General features: G+C 31.7%; 1 protein-coding gene across 1 annotated transcript in view; it reads right to left on the reverse strand.

The window, feature by feature from the left end:
- The window catches only part of LOC145280223 (apicoplast pyruvate carrier 1-like), an 83,681-nt gene that overhangs the window by 52,422 nt on the left and 4,339 nt on the right, over nt 1–26,920 (reverse strand). The window contains exons 2-6 of the mRNA XM_080132008.1: nt 25,027–25,216; nt 15,704–15,830; nt 8,338–8,477; nt 5,952–6,075; nt 1,950–2,053 (exon numbers count right to left, since the gene is read on the reverse strand). Of these exons, the coding sequence (XP_079988134.1) occupies nt 1,950–2,053; nt 5,952–6,075; nt 8,338–8,477; nt 15,704–15,830; nt 25,027–25,216 (685 nt within the window). The remainder of the gene's footprint in view (nt 1–1,949; nt 2,054–5,951; nt 6,076–8,337; nt 8,478–15,703; nt 15,831–25,026; nt 25,217–26,920) is intronic.

Raw genomic sequence — 26,920 nt, forward strand, 5'->3', positions numbered from 1 at the left:
TGACAAGTATACTTTTATATCCAAAAGCTGTTTATATAAATCTGCTTAAGAATCGGTTTTGGTAAAATATTTATACGTTTTATTTTCAAAAGAATATTCATTTGTTTCGTTTACTTTAATCTATTTTAAGATTTAGTCTTGCTTGGTGTATTTCTTAAATAGGAATTCATACGAAAAGTAGTCGAAAATGTTACTCTCACGTTCAGGTATTCGAAAATTGATACTTTTTTGTAAGAGACTTTGGTCGGTAGAACCGTATTTATTTCATATTTTGATATTTCTTTTATATATTAGATACTTTACAATTGCAATCTATATTACAGAAGACCTCTAGGTACCAATTTGTTGAATATCAGAAGCATCTGAGTGGCTTTAAATAAAATAATTCCTTTTACATTCTCCTTAACTGGAATAGCAGAATAATAAAGTTACATTTATCGAAGAAATTAGAACTGCTTAAAATATGAGCAGAAGGGACACAATTGTTGTCGATATACTAATGATATTCCAAGGTAATTGAGCGGTTACGAATATTTCTACAAAGTGACTCTTATATAAAAGTATATATATATATATATATATATATAATGATAGGGGTAACAAATTAAAATTTATGTCGAGGAAAAAACAGATTAGGACATACATACATACACACATACATACATACATATATATATATATGGACATAATATATACACAACCTATATATATGTGTAAAAAATATATATACACACACACACACATATATATATATATATATATATATATATATATATGTATAATATGCCATCACGTCAACTTCAAACATCGCTAAACACTACTAACCTCTCAAACACAGCTAGCCACTACTAGCTTCTCAAACAACGTTAGATATTACTAGCCTCTAAAACAACGCTAGACACCACTCTCTCTCTCTTTCTTTCTCTCTCTCTCTCTCTATCTCTCTCTCTCTCTCTCTCTATATATATATATATATATATATATATATATATATATACAATATTTACAAAAAGAAAGGCGAGAAAAAAACAAAGAAAATAATAGGCGATTCAGAAGTTATAATTTGAAAAAAGGAATCATTTAGTGTCTAAGTTTATATAGTTTTTATTTATAATGGCTTTAATAATTAATATGAACGTTAAAATGTTCCTTTTTTATTCATACATTTAATTTCTGATCTCATTATCTGTAATTTAAATTTAATTTAAATTTGACTTAATGTTCAAATTTTGCATAAAATATTCTTGCTCTGCTTATTGACACAAAACCCTTAACAAATAATATTTAGAAAATTCATTTTTTGCAATATGTAATGTTATATATTAATATCTTCCTTATCGTGTTTCCGCATGAAAACTTTTTTTACAACCAAAATTATAAGCACAGAAATCCTTGCACCTTACGTAAGTACGTTTTTAAAATGATGCTGTTTCTTTGTTATAAAATAGTACCAACGTTTAAATGTTTATTATTATTACGTAGAAATGCAATTATTAGATAATACAATAATCAATATATATATATATATATATATATGTATATATATATATATATATATATATATATATATATATATATATATATATATATATATATATATATATTGATAGTTGATTGATAGATGTTTGATGACATGTCTTACATAGAATCTGCGGCGTAGGCGTGGGTTCTTTAAAATTTTCGAGACACGCTGACACGAGTATTTTTAATATGTGAATCATTTTAAAACAGTTGTTATTTTACCCTGATTGGCAAAGAATCTTTCGTTCCTACCTGCCCCACATTTATGAGTATGTAATTTAATACAATAAACTAGTGAGGACCAAAGTCAGCATTGCCGATTACATAGTCAACAACTCTCGACGTATTATTAACTAAACGTTTAAAAATATGTTTTCGGTGTCGTTTTTTCATGTTGCTTTAAATGAAATCTTAGTAGCCAAACATACGTTACTGTTTCTTCCACTTGGTTCTCTAAAATTCCAGCTTCCAAGATTTTGTTTTTGTTTTCATAAATGTCTGTATTGGCTTCGGTTGCTCTGACGTCAATTTTCTATAAGTAAACAAACGAGATACAAAATTAATGCTCGGTTTTATCAGACAAAAATAGTAAATGCAGAATTGATGTAACTTGGCAAACCTCTTTTAACCTACATGAACCTTTTATCTGAACTTGTATAGTTCGTAAACCGTGTTTGAAAAATCTTCGAGAATATTTTCAATATGTATGAGGTGCCTTCAGTAAGTTTTCGGATATTTTGTTCAGGTATTTAAAATTGTAGACTCTTGAAAATTCAGTATGTTATTGCTATACATTTTATGGGATGATTAACAAATGATGGTCCAAAAGCAGTCTGAAGAATTCCATATGTAATCACATATGGAATTCTTCAGACTGCTTTTGGACCATCTTGCATGAATTGAACATAAGCCTTTTAGTAGCATAAGAGATTCAAGGAAGGCAGGGAGTCTGTAACAGATGATAGGTGTCGGAAAAGTAAGGAAGTCAGAACACTAGATTTGAGTGGCCAAATAAAGAATTTCATGGATAAGTACCATCCTGTATCATTAGTGACAAAAAGTGCACAGTTTAATGTCAGTGTGATAACTGTACACACAGTTATTCACGAGCAAATGAAGATGCAGAAGATTTGCGTGAAGTTTGTCCCAAGGGTGCTGTCCACAACTTCATCCATATCACAGACTATTCGACCAAGATTGGTATCAAGTTCCTCACCCTCTCTATAGTCCAGACCTTACTCTCTATGACTTTTGGTATTTTCTAAACTTAAGTAAAAACTTTAGAGTCTGTCGTTATGAAACACTTGAAGAAATGAAAGAGGCTGTGACGGGGACATTGACACGAGGACTTCCATGGGGCCTTACAAAAGCTGTTTGAACGGTACAACAAATGCATTACAGCCGGAGGAAATTACTTTGAAGGGGGACTAGAGCTTCATGTATGTACTATCAATACAAGTGCAGATACGAAAAAGTCTGGAAATTTATTGAAGGCACTTCGTACAAAGGAACTTCTAATTTTGTAATAGCAATTCTTTCCTTGTGTGGTCTTTCGTTTTTGCTAATCATATTTATTTGCCTCGATTTCCCCCATCCCTTTCCTTTTCCTTTTAATTTTTCTTTCTCCTTTCTCTCACTCCCCCCTCTCTATCCAGCACTTCAATTCTTGTTTTTTTGATACCCATACGTAATTTAAAAGAATCCTTTCCTTCTAATTTATTTTGGCTTAGATCGTCTGATGAGATCGGCAGGATTATTTATTGTCCTGTCTATTGAAACAGCTTGTAGTGATTTAAATAAAAATCCCCGAGGTTGAAATAAACACACACACACACACACACACACACACACACACACACACACACACACACACACACACACACACACACACAGACACACACACAGACACATACACACACAGACACACACACACACACACACAGACACACACACACACACACACACACACACACACACACACACACACACACACACACACACACACACATATACATAGTAATATGTAGTAATAATAATTAGTATTAAAATATTGATGTTTACAAATAGAAACAAGCCGAGCGTGTGTTGTCCCCCTCTGGTGCTGCATGTGAGATGACGCCACAAAAAATAGTGAAGAAATGATGAAGGTGAGAAGTGTAAAGGCCAACGTTGCCTTCACATTTTCGTTTCAGAAAAGTCTAATGGATGGGACAAAAGTTATGGGGTAAAAAGTCTAATTTTTGGCAATTTGGGGGTATTTGTGATTCCTTTTGAGCTCCTATAGACGCCGAATCCCAGTGAAAATGGACAAATGGCGCAGTTTCATGCCTTAAGACATGTATATTTGAATTCAGCATTATGGAATACTACTATATAGACATACATATGAAATAATATCAAAAAAGAGCTCCAAAAAAAGCATGTTTTTTTTTCAGCACTAAAAGTTCGAGCAGGATGCGAACCAGAATTTTGCCACGGTCACCTATACTGAATTTATATTAAGAACAATTGGCTCCACATTCTGGCCAAGTTTCAGACAAATCTAATAGATGGATCAGACGCTATGGGACAAAAAGTGTCATTTTTGGCCATTTTTTCCCTCTTTTACGCCACTGGGGACGCTTAATCCCAGTGTAAATGGGTAATGGTGCCGTTTCAGGCCTTAACACATGCATATTTGAGTTGACCACCGTGAAAAACCACTATATAACCAGGCATATCAAGATTTTATTGAGAAATATGAAAAAAAAGAGCCACAAAAAAGGGCGTTTTTAGCACTAAAAATCCCCAGGGACGCAAAACAGAAATTTGCGAGAAATTTGCGAGAGTCACCAATACTATATTTATATTAAGAACAATGGGCTCCAAATTTTGGCCAAGTTTCAGAAAAATCTAATGGATGAATCAAAAGTTATGAGGCAAAACGTGTCATTTTTGGCCATTTGGGGGCATTTTTGACCTCTTTTACTGTACACATCTATTATATGACATACAATTTGTGGCAAAATTTAAGGAAAAACTAATGGACGGTTATCTGGCAATCGTCCGATCTAACGGGCGCACGGACAGACGGACAGACGCACAGACACACGGATGGAAGCGCAGACACACGGACTCACGGACACCACTGAAAACATAGGTCCCTCTCCGGGTACCAATAAAATAGGTTTACGGCTCCCAAATTTCGTACTAGAACTGTCCATAAAGACCCGTGACGCAGTGATTAGAATAATAGAAAATAAATTGTGATATTCTCCTGAAAGTTGAAGGTACAATTCTCAGTGCGGGCAATTGTGAATTACTTAGGACCTCTATCCAGGCGTGGCTGACGGAACGAGAACATGTTACTCCCGTGAAGTAAATAATGAGTTCCGTTCGAAATTCTGTCCAAATTTTTGAATTCGACAGAACCATTTCCAAGTTCGACAAACATCACACTAAAGATAATAACAGTAGGTCGATCAATCGAAATAATAGATCAAATTAATCATGCAATATTTTGTTAATAATTTCGCAATACTTTTACAATGGAACATGTCTTTATTTCAAGAACGACACGTCGAATACACATAGCAATTTAAGGATATATATTGGAATCCGTGAATACTAACATTTACAAATATCAACTTCAGACAAATGAAATGTAATAGTTTAAAATAATGAGTTAAGGTATATTGAGCGTTACAACAACTGATGAGGGTTTTAAACTTATTGAAAAATATAGTACTTTATCTTTATCCACGGGAATTTAATGAGTAACACAAAGTGAGTTGCAACATAAACTTTAGGAAGCAGAAATAATTGGAAATATGAACATGTTTGCTGTCACCTGGCTCCCAGGAACTTGTTTTTCAAGTGAATAATGACTGGGGATTACTCCTGTAAAACCGACATCGATGAACAAATAATAAAATTAAATAAACATTTCTTTCACAAATATGTATTAGTAGTATTATCTACTCAAGGTATTATGAAGCACTTGTTCGTGAAATAACAGAGTTAATACGAAGAGCATTCAATAAGTAATGGCCATTATGCACTTATCATCGCAGTGAGGCAATAGTACTTAGCATAATTTTTAGTCTTTTTATCGACATAAAAACCACCTAGAGATATGTTTTATCAAAAGTCTCATGTAGTGTGCACCTTTTAAATACAAAATCGGATCACTACCCGACACCCAACGAGCTCAATTCTACACTTGTCTCAATTCAAACGCTTATAAATAAGAAATCACAAGTAGTTCAGAGTTGTAATTTCCATGCAGATATAAATCATTGAACATGCATTTTTTTGCTAGATCAAATCAATGAAAGTGGGTCAGGGGCATTACTTATTGAACGCCTCTCATAATACTAGCTACGAATCTAAAAATTTCGAAAACTCTCCTTTTTTAATTCATAATGTTTAAGCTTTGTATTACAACTTACCTCCTCATCCGGTGGTGGAGGGAAAATCATTGCCGTTCCAATAATCTGAAGCACCAGAAACGTACAGCCTAACATAATAAAACACGAAGGCACTCGTTCCAGAAGAATATCATTTTTGAAAAACCTGACAAGAACAAATAAAAAAAACCCAGAAAAATAAAATGAGTGCTGGTAGTGTGTAGAAGCTCCATTGCTAAAATGTAAAACGTCAACTGCTGAACTCAAAACAAGATTTTTAGGTCATTCTAGTGTGGGCTACTATTGTCTACCATGTCTCTGTGAAATGTCATTTTCAAAATTTCACATCTACAAAATCTATTATAATTTTCGAATTCATCTGTTTACAATTTTTATTACTTAGATTATTCGGAATTATTCCAATCAATTTTTCAAACACTCGGTATATAACAGACACAGGCGGTTTCTATCTTTTTTTCCGCCTTAGCAGTTTTCAAATAGCGTGTAATTAAAACTAAAACTGAAGACTTTCTGTTGCAATATTTTTTATATAATATGAGGGTATGATTAAAGAAAATGGGAAAGTTCTGTTTAGGAACTGGCAATCAAATGGATCCACATTCTCCTAGCAACCAATCAGAAAACGGAATTTCTTCATGAAAATATTTGATCCTTTAGAATTCCCGTAATAATTTTTCATGTCCACACGAGAAAGAATTTGGTCTTTGTCGGCAAAATTTTAACGTCTGATGTATTTAAGTGCTAAATTCACAAATCTTTATGCTGAACAAAACATTTCTGCGTTCAACAAGATGCACAGAAAGGCCGGAGGTTACCTTGCCCAAAACGTTCTTATGTACTTGCCTCCCCACGAGGGCAGACTTAGACACAAGTTCGACTTTTAATGTAGGGAAAATCCAGCTACCCCAAAAGGGGTACTCTGCATAGGAACAAAATTTAACATTGCATCAGTCATGAAGGATTTCTCATCCAATTACCAAGGACAGAAGAGGTGAAGTGTAGTATCTGTTCTGATACTACACTATGCTTGTAGCCATAACATCCGAGATAAAAATAGTTATCTGAATAATCGAAATTAATTTTAATCCTTAATAAAATATTTTTAACCCTTAATAACAAAATTTTTTTTATTTAATCTTTATCTAAAAATTATGTTTTAATTCTTATCAACAAAAAATATTTTTTATCCTTATCAAAAAATATTTTTTAATCTTTATCAAAAAATATTTTTTAATCTTTATCAAAAAATATTTTTTAATCTTTATCAAAAAATATTCTTTAATCTTTATCAAAAAATATTTTTTAATCTTTATCAAAAAATATTTTTTAATCTTTATCTTCCAAAAATGGAGAAAAAAATATGTGAAAATTTATAAAAATGATCAAAAAACATCATGCACGAGAATATATGGCATATGAACATGGATTAAAAGGGCACTTACACAAAGAAACTGGATCACCATTAAGAGTTACAGTGATCAACGCAATTAAAATGAACATCGTACAATCTACAATAGTACAGACCCATAAAAAACTGTAAACGTATATTCTGTAACTACCGGCCTATAACCTGCCTACCAACCACATGGAAGGTCGTAAGGGCACAACTCACTATTACAAATGAGGTATAAAACAAATACCGGAAAGCGAGAAGGCCCATTATACGTCGACAGAAGTACAAAACCAATTGAAAACGATTCTTTGTATGCGCCTTATTGAACACAAGATTCTATGAGGGTCGTTCCAAACGTAAGGCCTCCTATTTTTTAACTAAAAACTAAAACGGCGAAGAGTTATGGAGACTAGAGTAGTACCATTAAACGAGCGACTTTTCGTGTTCCAGAATTTAATTTTCTACATAGTCATCACCATTCCCAACGCACTTTTTCCAGCGATGAACGACGTAAAAGTTCGGAGAGTGATTTGTCGCCACTCTGAAATCGACGAATCCTGACTGTGTTTATATCAATTGCATCGGCTTTTTAATCATTCAACAGGAGCGAGTTGAATTTTTTTTATAGCATGGAGGAACTCAATAATGCGTCTCAGCTTCCGATGCACATACATGACAGAGGTTGCTTTCGTAGAATGTTACACTGTCAATATCTGCAACAGAGAGATGAAACTTTCAGGTCATGAAATCATAAGTTTAGTCATTATAACAATGCAATTTACAGTCCTCCCTGATCCATCTGAGAAGAATAAAAGATAGGAATCATTACTTTTGGAAGGTTCTTTGTATTTTACCTATATCTGGGCAGAATTACGGGGTTGTACTTTTTTTCCAATAGTATAACTGCGAAAATAACCACATCATATGTTCTCTCGACAGTATTTATTAGACTATAATTAGTCTGTTAATAATTGTAAAAAATGTATATAAAAAGATATCAAAGATATTACGTACTTTTCATCGCCGACCGTGTAGTTTGCTTTAAAGTTCTCCGGATTTATGTAAGCAGTTACAACTTGCGTGAAAATGACAGATGAACCCCCATGGCCGGCAAGGACTAACCCTGACACTGTACTCTTCCAAGAAGGTAACCACTGAAACAAAGTTAACAATTTATATGTCAGATATAGGTTGGAATGTAAAGATGTTAATTCGTCAAAATATTCCACTTCTATTATTGGTTTCAAATATTTAATTTGTTTCGATTTATTATTGTTGCAGACATTCCATTATTTGTCAAATATTTCATTTGTATCTTTTCCGCCTAGCTATGAAAACTATATAGCTAAACTAGCTAACGTATTTGATTCTTGGAAAAAATAATATGGAACAAGAGCTAAACAAATACCAAGTATGAAACAAAAATCACAAGTAGCGAAGTATCGATTCCTCAAACATAACCGTTTTGTTATATACTTTTTCTCTCATATTTATTTCTGTTCATCGCTTGTTCTATTTCATAGTATTTACTTGGGTTAAGCTAACTGGGAAGTGAAATCGCCGACTATCACCAGCTGATAATGCATTGATCTTTGCGTAAACAAATTGAGCTTTCAGGTAATTTATAATGTTTATAATTAAGTAGTCAGTAGTTGCTAGATGATAGCCAAATCATTTAAAATGTTGATTGTGGTCTAGGCGGCTCAGTGTTGATCCTAACTTATCATACTTACTTGTCTAGCTACATTGAAGAGTTGTAATACAGTGAAGCATTCATTGTGGATGACACGCACATAGATGCACACATATCTATTCTTTCATTCAAATGGTGTCGTGCCTGGTGACGGCTGTATATATATATATATATATATATATATATATATATATATATATATATATATATATATACATTTAGGCAGCATTTTTCATTGAATTAATTTGGAATCCTTTTGAGATTAGTAATTTGTATCATTTATTTTATTAAATTATTTGCTGACTATTATTATGCATTTTCTTTTCATTCAAGCAAACTTCATTAAATATAACGGAGATACTTTGCTTCATGATTCTTTTTTATCGTTCGATTTTTCAGATAATCTTTTTAAATCAAAATCTTAAATAATTATGAAAGTTCCATAGTTATCACGAGTGCATTGAAACAACCTCAGCGCCATATACCAGCATTTACTAAAAGAACATAACTGTTCCTCTCCAATCGTAGAGAAATACTTGTTAATAATACAAAAATTTTACAACACGAAAAAAGTTTTTAAAAAGATAAAAAAATTCAAAGTATCCTACATTATAACTCAGCATTCTACAATTAATAACATCGCATTCAAGAAGAGTAACAATGCATTAAAATGACCCATATAGTACAGTCAAAATATGGCTGAACCTCAAACAAATTGGTAACAAAGGTTTTTAACTTGCATATTGGGTATGAGTAACTTCTCTTTCAGATAAACAAAAGTTTACCACAAATAATGTTGCCGAAAGTGGTCAATGGCCGCCATCTTTAAAATCTAATTCAAATAATATTAAAATTCCGAAACATAAAATTCTTGACATTTTCTTACATGCCTAATATTCCTGACAATTACTGACGTTTTTCCTGACAAAAAACTTTATTAAATTAGAAATAAAAAATAAATATTTTTGCATTAAAGCCCATATAGGACCCACCCCACACCACCTTGACATAGTGTTTTAAATTGTAATGATAGTTAGCTATATACTTAATAATAAACTAATACCAGAAACTGATTAGCCTCTGCCATTGTTTTCATGCCTTTTTTTTCTTATACAAATATCAATATAAAATGTATAAGAAAAGACTAAGTAACCTTCTTCAATTTTCACATTAATTTTGGGATTTCATAAAAATAGGTACAAAATAAATACAATAAAATACAATAAAAGAATGGTAAGTTAGTCGAATACTGCGCAAGGCTCTTGCACAACCACCACAAGATAAGTTCATGATAAGACTAAAGAACATTTCTTGTCAATAATTAGTCAAAGGTAACTTCATCATCATCAAGATCTGGCCGTGGTGATTACCGCACAAGTCTGATTAGTGAATGCCATGCTTCCTGCAAATGCATCTTGCTGTAGAACACCCTGAAGTACATTTATACTTAATTATAGCCAACAAATTTACAGGACCAGATGGCAACTCAGTTATGATTGGTTGTAATTTACCATCTGAAAGTTTTCATCCCCACTCGTAAGGTCTGAGCTGGTTTTTACCTTTCCGAATCTGCTCTTATTGGTAGCAATAATTTGGCCTCAATATACTTTGAGCTTTTTGCAACCTTTTCCTTAAAGTGCCTCAGTCGGAGATGATTGATGTTTCCCCCTGATCATTATCACTGTACAGGTACACTAAAGCCTTCTCTCCAACTTCGATAACCTCATCTGCATTGATATCCTTGCCAAACACTTCTGCCAGTTTGCAGAAGTTTCTATTGTTCATCACCCTTCGAAAAGACGCTGCCATAACCCAATAGTGCATGGATGAAAAGAATGTTGGAACAGACCACATCTCCCAAGTTCCAGATTTTCACACTTTTTGCACTAACCTTTGGTCGTGGTGTAACCATCATCTCGCATGATAACATAAAAGGACTAATAGGTCAGTGTCATCTGCTATCAAAATGGTTTCTCCTGTCTGTGCCAGTTCTAAAGCAGTCTTCACAATCAATACGTCAGCATCTCCAGATGCATGATCTACTTTACAACCGGCTTCCTCCAAATTCTTTCCCAGCAAGTTGATAACAATTGTTTGTTTTGTTGATTATCAAGAAAAAACATCCTTTTTTTATTAGAACACCATTAAAAGGTGTCAGTGACACATTAACACTAACAGAGCCTGTGAGTCGCGTCTTTAATGGATGGACCACTTTCATATTCATCAAAGACAATGCGTGCTTCCATAATTAGTTGTGACATATCTGCGGTATTAGGCACCGATCTCATCAAATGTTTGACTTTTTTGCCATGAGAGCCGGTGAAGTAGTGCTCCACCATCTAAGAGATACTGTAGATCTGATTGTACAGTAGAAATCAGTTCCCATATTGCATCTGCCAAAGCCGTATTTTTTCTTTACCTCTCAAATAAAAAATTGCAGGTGGGTAACCACAAATTTCATACTGGAAATGTTTTTGCTGCTGCTGAGTTAAGTGATAGCGTCCTAACTAATCGTTGAATTTCGTACATTCCTCTGCAATGAGTAAGACTTTTAGACGTCTTCATACTTCTCATTAGCATCTGCTCAATAATCAGATCCGTCAACAAGCAAGCCCAGTTGCGATCACTCCGTCTAATCGCATGGAATTCCTTAGAAAAATTCTGGTACACTTCAGGATGGCCTTTTGGCAGTCCCCCCCATTTGCTGCAAGTACAAGTATACCGACTTTTCATATAGAATATGTACTGCTGCAGCGAATATTGACAGCCTTTTCCTTACAGCGTCCAGGTACAATTCAAGATCATTCTTAGACGGGTAATATTCTGAACTTGTCTGAGAGAGGTTTTTCATGTCCAATATCCAAGTTAAAAACTTTTGTTAGCAATTTGTTTGAGGTTCAGCCAAAAAAAACCCAGCTAGATTGACTAACTTGAATAACAAATAACAATGAGTGACACATTTAATATGCGACATATAGTGCAAAGTTTACATTAAAATAAACTTACTATTAAATAAATTAGGACAAAAACTGTTTAAAAACCTTAGTTTGTAAAAATCTAATTATTGGTTTCTAAAAGGTGAAAATAGTGCCAAACATAGGCTCTAGATAATGGATGATTTCTTTAATGTGCGACCTTAAGGATAAATGTCACAGCATACTACACAAGGCAGGTCATTAATTTTCCAAGGAGCCTTCATTTGTTAAATTCGTACCAGTAGTCGCTGAGATTTGGATCTCATAAAATTGCAAAAAAAAAAGATGGCATATATATATATATATATATATATATATATATATATATATATATATATATTTTTTTTTTTGTATAATATATACAGGAATTTACATCGGTAGTCGGTACCGACGGTTTCAAGCCCGGTAGTTGAGGACTGCTCTTAATGTCCGCCTCAGGCTCTCTTCAGCCGACTCTCATCTGTCTTTAACCGGAACCGGAACTCTATATATGCACACCGTTTTTTTTTTTGTGTATGCTACTTTAATAAGGTAATAAATTTGAAGCAATAAATTAAAGCATGGGATGATGTCTTCTATATTATTGTTTTTCTTTAAGCACCCCCTCTATCATTCAGTTTAAGTCTCGTTTAAAAGCGTTTTAAAAATTCATTTTAAATTATGTCTAATCTCGTTTAAAAATAGGGTAATAAAATTTAGATTAAAAAAGACCTAGGAAGTGCCCAGGGGATGGTATATACTAATATTTAAGTATTGCTTTGCGTTTAAAAACGTTTAATATTTAAAATAATCTCTAGTTTCGTTTTAATTACGGTAATAATATTTAGTTAAAATAAACTTAAAATGTGTAAAAATTTGGCATATGTTTACATTTAAGTATCGTTTCACGTTTAAAATTATTTAAAACGTTATTTTAAAATTATATGTAATTTTGTTTTAAAAACGGTAATAAATCTTAGATTGAAATGGGTCTAAACGGTGTAAAAAATTGGCGTTTTTATATTTAAGTATATTAAGTATAGCATGATCTCGCTCTATTTAAAAACACGTTTTAAAACAATTAAAATTTTTTAAAATTTTTAACTTAAAAATTCTCTCTAGATCTCGTTTAAAATGGGTGATAAGATCTACAATAATATAAAATAAATTATTTTGACATGTCTATAACTAAACTTTTTTTTTTATCTTCACGTCTTATCTTTTTTTCTATCCCAATTTATAAGAAGCGATCCTCTTCTATGTATACAGTCCTTCAAGCATTCATTTTTTACATTTAAGCATCCATCTTGGGTTGCTTTTAAAATATAATATTTTTCGGCATTGCAGAGCGAGCATTGTTTTAGTTCTGGGGAGTATGAAGGTTTTTGCTCGATTTTTTTCCATTTCACCGTAAAAGGTGCACCTTCTTCTTTTAACTGCCAGATTTTGTTTGCTAAAGCCGTATTACTTCTCTCTTTTGCTCTAAAAGAGCTCATGCTCATGTGCATATAATATCTCTGTTTAAACGGCCCCTTCGTCATTCCAATGTATTTATTAGTTACGTTTGTGGATGTATTCGTTACAGTTGCTTCATATACAAGTGACTCTGCTTTACAATTCCCTTCAAGTGGGCACTCATTTTTGGCTCTGCAAGAGCAGTTTGCATTTTCCCTCTCTATTGGTTCTCTAGAGATGATGGATTTTATTGACGGTGTTGTTGAGTAGCTTATTTTAATTGTATTTCTATTGAATATTTTATGTAGCTTGTGCTTTTTAGTCGGCTGAAGAGAGCCTGAGGCGGACATTAAGAGCAGTCCTCAACTACCGGGCTTGAAACCGTCGGTACCGACTACCGATGTAAATTCCTGTATATATTATACAAAAAAATATATTGCTCTTATTTCGAGAAAGGTTTTTTCCCTAATAATAGAGCACTGTATGGGATTTCTTTTTCTACAAAAAGTACAAGTATATATATATATATATATATATATATATATATATATATATATATTGGTAGCCAAATTGAATATTGAAATGCTCATATCTTTGGTTCTCTGGGACGAAACTATATGAAAATGCGAAGATATTTTGAAGATTATAATTTTATTCTATGGTCAATATTTTAGGACAATTCGTAAAAGAGAACCTCTACTTTAAAAACCAATAACATCTGCTCATATTTGCCTACATTTATATACAAAGTATCCTGGCAGGCCAGCTTCAGTTTTGCTGCTTTGGGATGAATTTTGCTTAGGGTTTTTTACCTGGTTATCTCTCCTATGGCCTTGCCAGGTCACTAACAAGATAACAATATTCGTTTACATTATCTAAAAAAGTAATTTTTAATTCTTATCTACAATATGAAAAGAGCATATCTTTGAAAATCTATGGATTAAGTTTTTTTCATTATCATAATTCCTTGTTAAAATTTCATGGATCAATACATATTTATTTTTCATTTTCAAAATTTGGTTTCCAAAATTTTTTTTTAATCATCTATTTTTCCTACTTCTCTCTCTCTATATATATCTATTTATATAATATTTCTATCTATCTATTTATATAATATTTCTATCTATCTATTTATATAATATTAGGTTGGACAAAAAAAACTACATCTAATATCAGAGAAGATACCGCACTTTGTAATATATTTTGTTGAAATATAAAACAATATCTATAAAAATTAGGCATAAGTTCATTCAGAAATGGGTGTTCTTGGTTATCACTGGTCACACATAATAACAAATATCTATTCTACTCTTGAATAGAGTCATCTCAATCACCACAATACCAAATTGACACGAGGGGCCGTCATACTTAAGATATGCCCAAATTGATTTAAAATTTAATCGTTTATAAATATACATTGCTACAAAGATTACTCGAAACGATAGGGTCCGACAGGGCAAGGAATCGCATGCAGGCAGGGAACACATACTCATACTTAAATCCTTGTCGTCCATTCAAGCTCGTTTCTTGTAGCCATTTCTTTTCAAAAACCGAGAAATGTAACCTCCATCTATCACATTTGGTCTTTACTTTTAACTGGTGCTTGAAGGAAGGCGACCAGATTTGGGGCAGCAAAAAATTCAACTCTTTCGTCATTTCTCAAACGCAACATACACACCACAATTCACGCTACAAGCAGAACGCGAGAAACACCATTCGTCTTTTCTCTAGCCCACATCGGTCCAACGTTGTTAATTACGAAGGATACGTTTAGCGGCAGAGGTTTACGGGATCGATACGAGTCGTCACATCGTTGACATGGCCCAATACCGCCAGAGTTCCCGACATTCGAAGAAAGCGTGTTCAAGAATTTCTTCTTCGAGTGTCTCGCAACGAGAAAATTCAGGCGAAACTGAACTGTATTGTATGAGGGGCAATACAGTACAGGCCAATCGACAGGTCAGCAAAAACCTAGTTGTTGAGATCACTCGTACTTTGCGCCCAACACCATTCTGATTCTAGCCTCTCTTTCAGCCATGTCAATTGCCCAATAAACGGATCGACAATAGCCCGTCTTATTAATCCCCTAAAGAATTTTTATTCTAGAAAACCGAGAGAGATTATTGGACCGAGTGAGGTTTTTTAGCATTTCTCAGCTAAGAAGACTTTTATATTTTTTCCCATAACGTAATGAGCTCAAGTATCAATATTAGACTTACTTTAAATAAAAAAGGAAACATTTAAAAATGCAGGTATGGATATATAGACGAAATTGTACCTTCATGGCAACTCTTAGTGTGATCGGGTAAGCGATGGAGATTGCAGCTCCCGTCATAAATCCATCGGTGATTGCAAAACTCACCAGGCCTTTCTTAACAGTGTAGGATGACACCAAAATGGAAAAACTATAGGAAATAAAAAACGAAATAAAATGCATGTACAATAGAAAAAATAAGATAAAGTTAATGAAGCTGGAATGATGCCGTCACCAATAAAACAGGCATTAAATAACATTAATATGTGTTTATTTTGTTTTAAGTCTTTTTAGTATAATTCTTTATGCTTGCCATTTTTTCTGTCTATTCACGGTGCTTACTTTTACTAGATATTTATGGTGGTCGTTCGTGCTTATGACACTGGGTGTAGTTTCATGTCAAACCCAGAAAGGTTTTTATTTAACCAATAAATGTTACGATGAAAATTCCTACCAATTTTGCCGGGCGTAATTGCTGCGAAGTAGTGATTATGCAACCTTTTAATGGTCGTAAAACGGAGCATCAGTATCGGCTGAAAATGTTATGCTATGCCCAAGGTAAATCGTATTAAATTAACGGGATCAAAGTGTAGTATTTGTTCTTGTGCCGTACTTCATCTTCCCTGTCATCGATCAATGAAGAACATACATTTCCAGACTGAGGTAAGTTTTATTTTTTTGTCCTGATCCAAGATGCTCATTTTAAGGGTTAACTGTATTTTACCTATTAAAAACCGACTGTATCTCTGCTCTCGTAGAAAGGGACGTAAATAGGGATCACTTCATCTGATCTGAGATCTGAGAGTAATGCCAATAGAGGAATGACTCCGATAATTTTGAATTGAGACCTTAGATATGATATTTATTTTATTTGCGGACTATTATCCTGATCATTATAGTTGTTCTTTCACCACGTTTCGGTCAACTATTTCTCTGGTCTTCTTCAGGTGAGAAACCGCGACAGGATAGGAATGCTGACTCTCCATCCTCAGTAATTACTGCCTTCCATAACTGTTGTTGCCTCACTACATTTTTGCTAATTAATCCTCTGGCCTGCTTTAGGTAGGATTGAAACTGCTATCTTCAGACAATGCTCACCTGGAACAGTAGAGATTCATGCGTCTATCCACTGCGCCACGGGCCGTACACCGTGGTGAAACAACAACTATAAAGATGAAGATAACAGTACAAAAATAATATAAATAAATATACAAATTACTCATCTCAAAAGATTCCAATAATATAGATATGACGTATATTATTCTTAACCTACAGTTAGGGATCTGCGAGTTATTATCACCACAGGTCAGTAACGCCGGATGTTTTTACTCTGCCCTATTGGCTCGAAGGGGATTGCAAATTGCATTGTTATGATGATTGAACGTATGCATTCATGACCTGAAAGTTTCATTTTTCCTTTGCATATATTGACGGTGTGAGACTCTAAGAAAACAATCCCTGTCATGGACTTGCGTCAGGAGCAGAGATGCGTCATTGAAATTCTTGGTAAAGTGCATTGGGATATATATATATATATATATATATATATATATATATAAATTCTGGAGAATAAACGCTGTCACGTTTTAATGGTACTACGACTGTTTTCGTAACTCTTCAACTTTTAAGTAGGAAAATAGAAGGGTTTATTTTTGGAACGACCCTCATACATATTGGAATCAAGTCTCCCCTTGCTGTTATTTTAGATCATTTGAAATTATATTAGAAAGTTTAGTCTCCTCTCCCTCAAGTCCAGAGTTTTGGAGGAAATTATATATATATATATATATATATATATATATATATATATATATATATATATATATATATATATATATATAACAAAATCAAACATGAACAATAATTTTTGAAAAGCCTTACATACGGTTAATATCGTTTAGTAAGATTAATAAGATTAAAAGATAATACTTTAATAAGCTTAATACAAAGCGTTTTCTGCTAGCCACAGACTTTATGGCTTTTCACTTTGGGCGCACATCGTTTCGAGTTAAAAGATCATTTGTATGTAACCCAATATGAATTCGCAAGATTTTTGTAAAAATGTTGATTTGTAACTTCACGTTATTTCTTTGTATTTTTTTTATCTACCCTCAACCCAAACAAGGCACATTGCCATTTGGACGGAAAGTGTTACTAATTAGGATCATGCCTAAGAAAGATTAAGATGTTGGTTTACGTTACATTTAAACCTCTGCATACCAGTACAGTTAGGGAAGCAGGTAGCAGGAAAGGAATTCCAAAGTCTAGCTGTTCTTATGGAAGAAGCTATTAGAGTAGAAAGCTTTCTGGCATTTAGGGACCTCAACAGTGAAGGGGTGTGATTTTGCAGCTGAGCGGATTTATCGGGGATATGTACGTCGAGGAGGCACAAGTGCAACGAGTTCAACATTCGTTCTGCCTATACACTAATATGCCTTTTCCATAAATTATTATAGCTTATTCACACACCTATAGCCCTATTAAACCTTCTAATATTTCTTTATTTTGAAACAACTTATAAGTACATATTTTCTGCATGATATAACAGAAGTGGTCTTTAATCTGTAAGTGTCCTTCTAACCATCGGAGCCGAATCGTTTACAAAACTTCAAACATATCTTAGTTTAATGAAATTTATATCATATATATAAAATAAATATATCTTAGTTTAATGAAATTTATATCATATGTATAAAATAAATATATCTTAGTTTAATGAAATTTATATAATATGTATAAAATAAATATATCTTAGTTTAATGAAATTTATATAATATTTATAAAATAAATATATCTGAGTTTAATGAAATTTATACCATATGTATAAAATAAATTTACCTGAGTTTAATGAAATTTATATCATATGTATAAAATAAATATATCTTAGCTTAATGAAATTTATATCATATGTATAAAATAAATACATCTTAGTTTAATGAAATTTATATCATATGTATAAAATAAATACATTTCGTTTAATGAAATTTATATACTATGTATAAAATAAATATATTTTAGTTTAATGAAATTTATATCATATGTATAAAATAAATATATCTTAGTTTGATGAAATTTATATCATATGTATAAAATAAATATATATTAATTTAATGAAATTTATATCCTATGTATAAAATAAACATATTTTAGTTTAATGAAATTTATATTATATGTATAAAATAAATATATCTTAGTTTAATGAAATTTATATCATATGTATAAAATAAATATACCTTAGTGTAATGAAATTTATATCATATGGATAAACTAAATATATCTTAGTTTGATGAAATTTATATCATATGTATAAAATAAATTTACCTGAGTTTAATGAAATTTATATCATATGTATAAAATAAATATATCTTAGCTTAATGAAATTTATATACTATGTATAAAATAAATACATCTTAGTTTAATGAAATTTATATCATATGTATAAAATAAATACATTTCGTTTAATGAAATTTATATACTATGTATAAAATAAATATATTTTAGTTTAATGAAATTTATATCATATGTATAAAATAAATATATCTTAGTTTGATGAAATTTATATCATATGTATAAAATAAATATATATTAATTTAATGAAATTTCTATCCTATGTATAAAATAAACATATTTTAGTTTAATGAAATTTATATCATATGTATAAAATAAATATATCTTAGTTTAATGAAATTTATATCATATGTATAAAATAAATATACCTTAGTGTAATGAAATTTATATCATATGTATAAAATAAATATATCTTAGTTTGATGAAATTTATATCATATGTATAAAATAAATATATCTTAGTTTGATGAAATTTATATCATATGTATAAAATAAATATATCTAAGTTTAATGAAATTTATATCATTTGTATAAAATAAATATACCTTAGTTTAATTAAATTTGTATCATTTGTATAAAATAAATATATCTTAGTTTAATGAAATTAATATCATATGTATATAATAAATACATCTTACTTTAATTAAATTATATTATATTTATAAAATAAATATATGTTAATTTAATGAAATTTATATAATATGTATAAAATAAATATATCTTAGTTTAATGAAATTTATATCATATGTATAAAATAAATATATCTTAGTTTAATGAAATTTATATCATATTTATAAAATAAATATATCTTAGTTTAATGAAATTTATATCATATGTATAAAATTAATATATTTAGTTTAACGAAATTAATATCATATGTATAAAATTAATTTCTCAATTTTCGTTTTTCTCGCTCACATGCCCTATTTCGAATTTGTAGCGGTGGGCTGACATCAGTGGAGTTTTGTTTGTTTTTCCTAAAACGGTTATTGATTCAACTTGAAATTGGATGAAAAACAATTGCTTAGCGACTGCTCTTATGGTTTCTAGAAATCTTCCGACGCATTAAAAATTATTATAATAAAAAAAATTATAGATAAGAACGCTAGCCTCTTGAGATTTTAGCTTCACCTCGCTATAATCAGGAGAACAGTATGCACAACAAGCTTTGTGAATGTTTCATCATCCAAGACACAAGAAGAAAACATAAAAATAAGACGATTACTCAAGGCTCAGAGAATGTATAAGTTATTCTGCAAATAAACGCAGATGGATACAATAGAGTTTAAGCATGTCATAAATGCGTTGTATTAGTTTTAATGACTTTTTGAAAGAATATATCTCAAACAATATTGACTTTAATTGTTATATTGGCTACACTACTACTACCCTTTCCCGAAAGTTCTCATTACAAATCCACGACTTTAGTTCAATCTACTAAGACTTGAAAGAATATAACTGTCTTCATTCGCAATTCAGACACTTCTTAGTCAATAGCGCAAAAATTATACATCACGATCTCAACGTTTTTTTAGTTCGGTAATTTGTTTCTTAAACTTGTAACATAGTGCGGACGTTCGTATGCAAATATATGCGAAATGGTGTTACCTGTAAGGAAAACTAAAAATATAGATCGCGTTAGAGACGGAAATAACGTTCGGGATCACGTTAGAGGCGTAGATGACGCCCGAGAGCACTTTAAAGAGACGGTCACATGAGGGACATCACAGTGGTACCGAGATAATGAGGAAATAAATATTGTTGTACAATAAAACAGCAAGTTGAATTTCTTTTTTGTTCTTGCGACTATTTGCGACCAAGCCTACAACGTGTTGGTTAATGGACAACGTTACAGATTAAGTAACGCTAAGAACATCTACTTATATTCTGAAGTTATGGAATCATGCATTTAATTATTTTGTGTTTTAATATTCATAATTCTATCCTTATCTGAAATTTAATCTTTTATCTTTCTATTCGATGTATAACTTGTCTATATATTATTTATACTTAAATTTAAATTACTTAATGAAAGGCATTTGCTGTGCATATTAGAGTTCGTTTCATATGGACTCCAGAACGGCTAAGCCGACTTTTTAAAATTCCGCACAAATGTATTTTATTATATTTTATTCAAACCATTATATAAAATAATTTTCTAATAGCTTCATTCTTCAAGTTTCTCGATTCAGAAATTCCCTCCCTGTTTCATGCGTCTCAGATTGTGCTAACGTGCAGACATTAAAATGTAATATTAACAGACATCCTGTTGCTCAAGTTCTCACTTAGAATATACAGTCTCTGTACACTGAGAATAACCACACTCTCTAATTCACCGTTGTCACCTATTTCTTAAACACAATTTGCTTTGTTTGAAGAGTAAAACAAAGAAAAAAAATAAATGATAAAAAAGAGTGAAAAATAAGTCATAAATGAAAATAATTTAAATGTAAGCGTACGTTCATCGACATGATGTTACTATTAATTCAAAATAGAACAGATTGTAAAACAAATTACTTAAGTTAGAAAACCTAACTTATAATGTATATTTATAAGTTGAAATATTAAATATCAAAACTAAAACAAAAACAAATGTACATTATACTTACTACTACTACTACTACTACTACTACTACTACTACTACTACTCTCTACGACAGTAAACACTTATATATTGCTTAAAAAGTAGAGAACAAGATTTGAAGCGGGACAATTGGCAAAATGACTTCCATGGCCAATGTAAATCAGAAAATAACGAAAGAGTGAAACATAAAAGTAAACGAAAGAGAAAGTTTATACGGTCAAAACAAGGGGGAGGAGTGTTTTACAATCCCGCTGTTGATGCGTGTACTAATAATGGAATTAAACAGGGCAGAGAAGAAAGGTTAGGGAAGGAAAGGAGAGAAGCCTATAGTAGGAGATGTCAGGTTACTTGGTGTACGAGAAAGATAGTTCGAAATAAGGAGGAAAACGGTAAAAGATAAATAAATAAATCCAAAAAAATGTATATATATATATATATATATATATATATATATATTGGTGAAATTTTGTAGATACAAATAATATGGAGAAATAAGTCGTGTATGAAAGAACTGTTAAAATTGACAAAACGAAATTAGTAAGAAAGTAAAACTGAAAAACTTTCAAACTTATGTGTATCTAGTTAATGGATTAAGTGGGGTAAGTCAAGAGTTGTAGAAGAGAGGGTGCCTAGCAAATGTTTAAATGAGATTTAAGTGGAAATAAATTGAAGATGGATAGATGGTAATCAACATTAAAATATGGTTCAGGGGCAGAGAATCGAAAAAGTAAGAGTTAAGAGTTGAGGTACTAAAAAAGAACGGGGAGTAACCAAATAAAAAAGCAGTAAAGAATAAAAAGGCGTAGAGGAGAATCATGTATAGTCGAATAGGAAAATAGTATCAAGACACTAAATCAGGAGTTCTTCAGGGCTAAATGCAGAGTAGGAAATGCAAAGGGTGGATGTACTAGAGGGACATAAAGGGAATTGGAGCTAAATGATTATTGTCTAATTAAAATGACGTAAAGGTAAAAACGGATTAACGGAACGGTAAGCATGGGGAATAAAAAGTATTTAAAGAATTATAAATAAAAGAGAAACGGGGATTATAGGTATAAGGGAAATTACAGGTCAGGGTGATATAAGAATTATCAACTAGTGACTCGAAAGTGAAGTGAATGGGGGGGTGATAAAAATAGTTATGTAATTTCGAATTGACTATATTTGTATTTTGCAAACGCAGCTTGAAAAGAATTTGTTTTTAGAATTAATGATGTTAATACTTTGAGATAAGGTGATAATGCTTGCAGCTTCATATATGCAAAGCTGGCAAAACTTAGCATCCTGAGTGAAGGATTTAGATTTTTTTGAGTATTGACCATTTAATGGAGAAGCTTATGTTTTTAGCCGTAAGATTTTTAATTAATGTAGGAAGCGTTGTACCTTTATTGTTATCCAGGTTATCTTCGTAAAATTCATAGGCATAATTTTATATGCGGAGTTTAATTAGCGTGGAACTTGAGCCAATGTACGTATGGATTTAAGGGAGCGTTCGTTGAATGTTAATTGTATGATTTCTATTATAAAAATTAGGTAAAGAAAGGTTGTTAGAATTAGCATAGTTATGGATATTTCGGGCTTGGGTAATGATTGTTGGAGAAGTCGGCAATATATCTGGAAAACTTATGGAGTGGTTAACATCGTTACTGTTATCGGTAGCAATCAGAGGATAAATAATTTGGGAAGGAATTAAAATGTTTTTTTGAGTTTTCTGGAGGAAGAGTTAGATTTATGTTACGAGTATTAGAAACAATAGGAAGAATATTTGGATGTGATTCGGTTTCCGTACAAGCATAGGTTACAACTTTGTGTATGTAATTATTATCTAGTGGGCAGTTCAGTTTGATTTGGCAATTACAATTTGTAGTTGGTGTTTAGTGGGTAGTACTAGATTGAGCAATCCTTATTTTATTATTAGATGCTATTACTGTTTGGGTTATACTAAGTATAGTGAAATATGAGATTTTAATTGAATTTTTAGTTAAAATAGTGCTGTATTCATGTGGGTATTTAAACGATGCTTCTACAGTTCTAAAGAATTCCTTTGATATGTTAGTTAAGACGTTACTGCTAAAGAGGGGTTTACGAAATATTTTTCTTTTTTTTCGTGGAAATGGTAGGGATCATTTAAGTGATTAGACTTAATAGTTATTGGGGGGGTTATTTAAATTACTATTTTAATTGATTGAGGAGTCTAAATTAGTTCTTTTTCGTGTCATATTATGTGTGATTACGGACTTAAGGCGGTTCTGAGGGAGTTTGTCTTGGGTGAATTTAATTTTCTCAGAGTATCCTGAATTTAATAAGGCATTATTGAAAAAGGTAAAGCTTTGGTCGAAAATATTTGTGTCTGCTGAAAGCTTAGATATTCTGTTTGAAACCGCGGGAACTATTGATTTGATTATCGAATCGGGTGGTTTGAAAGTTTATAAACATAGAAGAGAGATACGTTAAGTTTACAATAGGCGCTAAATGATTGTGAAATTAAGTTTAGAGTAACGTCTAAAAAGTTTGATGTTTTCTTATCAGGGACTATAGTTATGGTGAGGCCGAAGTTATTGAAAAAGGAGTCTAGCTTCTTAGTGGAATTATTATATTCCCTAGGTCTAGCTCTATTAATAAGGAGTGTCTTCTCTATAACAATCCCCCTTGAATAGATTTAAATACGAGCTTGAGTTCCTTCAACAAATATAGGCCGACTAAATCTGTGACGTGCAGAGCCAGAAGTCCATGAAGATATTGGGTGTCCTTCCTAGGTTAAATGTTATTGTCAAAATGTAAGAGAAATTGTCTAGCTAAAAGAACTAACTTAATTTCTAGATCTGTGAGATCAGTGCATGTTTTGCAAAGATAAGGGCCTTATTTAGGAGGATAGGAGAAATTGACTAATAATAATTATCAATATCAAATGTTGTAAAACTCAGCATTTGGAAATTGGGTTTGTTGTCTTTGTAGGTAAACCTTGGAGTTCCTGTGGTTAGAATTTCTGTATAGTTATGAATTTCCACTGTTTGAAGTATATTTTTGGCGTCAAAGTTTATGCTATCTAAAGTGTTAGGTAATGCTATTTTTTGATTTGTTTAGCTCATTATATATGACTTTTCTACTTATATTAGGATCTACCACTGATATTGAGCAGATTAAATTTGGATAAGGTTGTTGTTCTCTAAATATATATTTTTATATTAATTTCTGAACTTTCGAATTTGAAAAGGTTTTTATTAATATTTTATTATCTGGCCAATTTTGCTCCCCCCCCTCTCTCTCTCTCTCTCTCTCTCTCTCTCTCTCTCTCTCTATATATATATATATATATATATATATATATATATATATATATATATATACATGCGTATGTGTATGTGATAGCTATCCAAACGATTTGCTAATGTCATCAACCCGCCATTGATACGTACCTCATTAAAAATGAGCTAAATAAAATGCTTAATCTGCAGCCAAGTTTTCGCTCAATGGGTCCCGCTAAGAACATGCAAACACCGAAGCCAACGCTGTTGACAGCGACGACCCATACCATATCTGTCTGCATGATGTTTGGCGATTCTCCCTTATATTTCATATACGAAGCGATGTAAGGTATGAAATTACCTGCAAATAAATAAAAAAAAAGTATTCTCAGACAATTCGGAAGTTCAAAAGTGTAGTATAAACTGACAAATGCGTTACAGAAACTAAACTGGCTTTTGTTGTAAAACTACGACATACCTGCATCGGCGTTGCCAAAAAATCCTGAAGAATCCCAGAAATTTCTGAATCATTTTTATTTCAAATCGAATATTTAACAATCTATATGTATTAATTTGGATTTGAACGACACGATCTTTTTGCGGTTCTCAGTGTATTATTATTGCCCCACTATCGACTTCAAAACTACAGCATGTTCAAGATGAATAATTTCGTAGTTTCGGTCTTTATTTATCGACTGCTTTTCTGAAGTGATGCCAGAAATGAAAATACAGCGTTTGGAGATGACGTTACTTATATTCTCAGATGAAAGAAAAAAGAGACGAGGTTTTAATTCTCTACGCTATACATATCGGCAGAATTTTCGGATAAAAATCCCGAATTATTAAAAATAACAAAAAAACAAAAAAACAAACAAAAACAAAACAAACAAACAAACAAAAAACAGAAGTAAAGAAAAAATGATAAAAATGAAACTAATGTTTAAGATAAAAATGTAGAAAAATCACACGATGTACAAACTGCCATGTTTTCCGGGGAGAGACGCATAAATAGAGACTAAAGAAAATTCCTAAAATTTTTCCAGTTTTTATATTTTACTCTTGTTTAATATCTTGTAATATTAACCTAAGACAAGCTTAATGATTTCGTAATCTTCGATAAAAAGTGACAATCCGAGTGAGCTAGTTCACTATGAACATTATACCAAAGATTTTCCAACCAAAATTTCATAGATATTTCATGGGTAGTGCTGATATACTAATAAATCAACCATTATTAAACAAATTCGACATTTGCACAGTTATTGTGAGAAATTTCGCTTCTGCAGTTTAATTTAATTCATAAGATCACAAAAGAGAAAGTATGTACGGTTTTAAAAACTTTTTATTTATCTCAATTTAAAACTTATTTTCGTTTAAATTTAATCTCTCTTTCTTTATATATATATATATATATATATATATATATATATATATATATATATATAATTGGTTGAGAGATTCCAACAAGAGAAAAATGTATATTTAAATAAGAAAGGTCACCAACAATTGCTATGTATTTTTTAACATTATTTTATTATTCCGTGTTTTGATTTTTCATATAAAAAGGTATCATATTTAGATCATTGTAATAATGTTTTGAAATTATTGAAATACTTTTTTACGCGTTTCAGACCCTCCCCTACGCACCCACTTGACCAAGTACCAACGCGACCCTCACTTCCACCCAAGTAATCATAAAAAATAAAAATATAAACATAAAAAAATAAATAAAAAAATAGGAAAAGGAGAATAGAGAGTGGACAGCAAAGATAGGAATGACCATAGTCCGACCCCAATAAGAAGGGTAGGAGTGAAACACACCCATGAAGATATTTGGTGTTATTTACAGACATTTCATCCGCTCGGGAAACATGTAACCAAAATAAACTGCGAAAAAATGCTTTTATTTATTTTTATTTTTATTTACACAGTGATCACCACTTATCAAGGCCCGGAAGCCACTCAGGGATAAGGGTTATTGCAAGTACATTACGTTAGTGTGGAGATTTGATGAAGTGTTTACTTAAGGGGGCGGTTCATTAGGAATTTGTTTACGTTGGACTTG

The sequence above is a fragment of the Euprymna scolopes genome, chromosome 7 (genome assembly GCF_053919585.1).
Source record: "Euprymna scolopes isolate OS-2025 chromosome 7, ASM5391958v1, whole genome shotgun sequence".
In the NCBI taxonomy this organism is placed as follows: Eukaryota; Metazoa; Mollusca; class Cephalopoda; order Sepiida; family Sepiolidae; genus Euprymna; species Euprymna scolopes.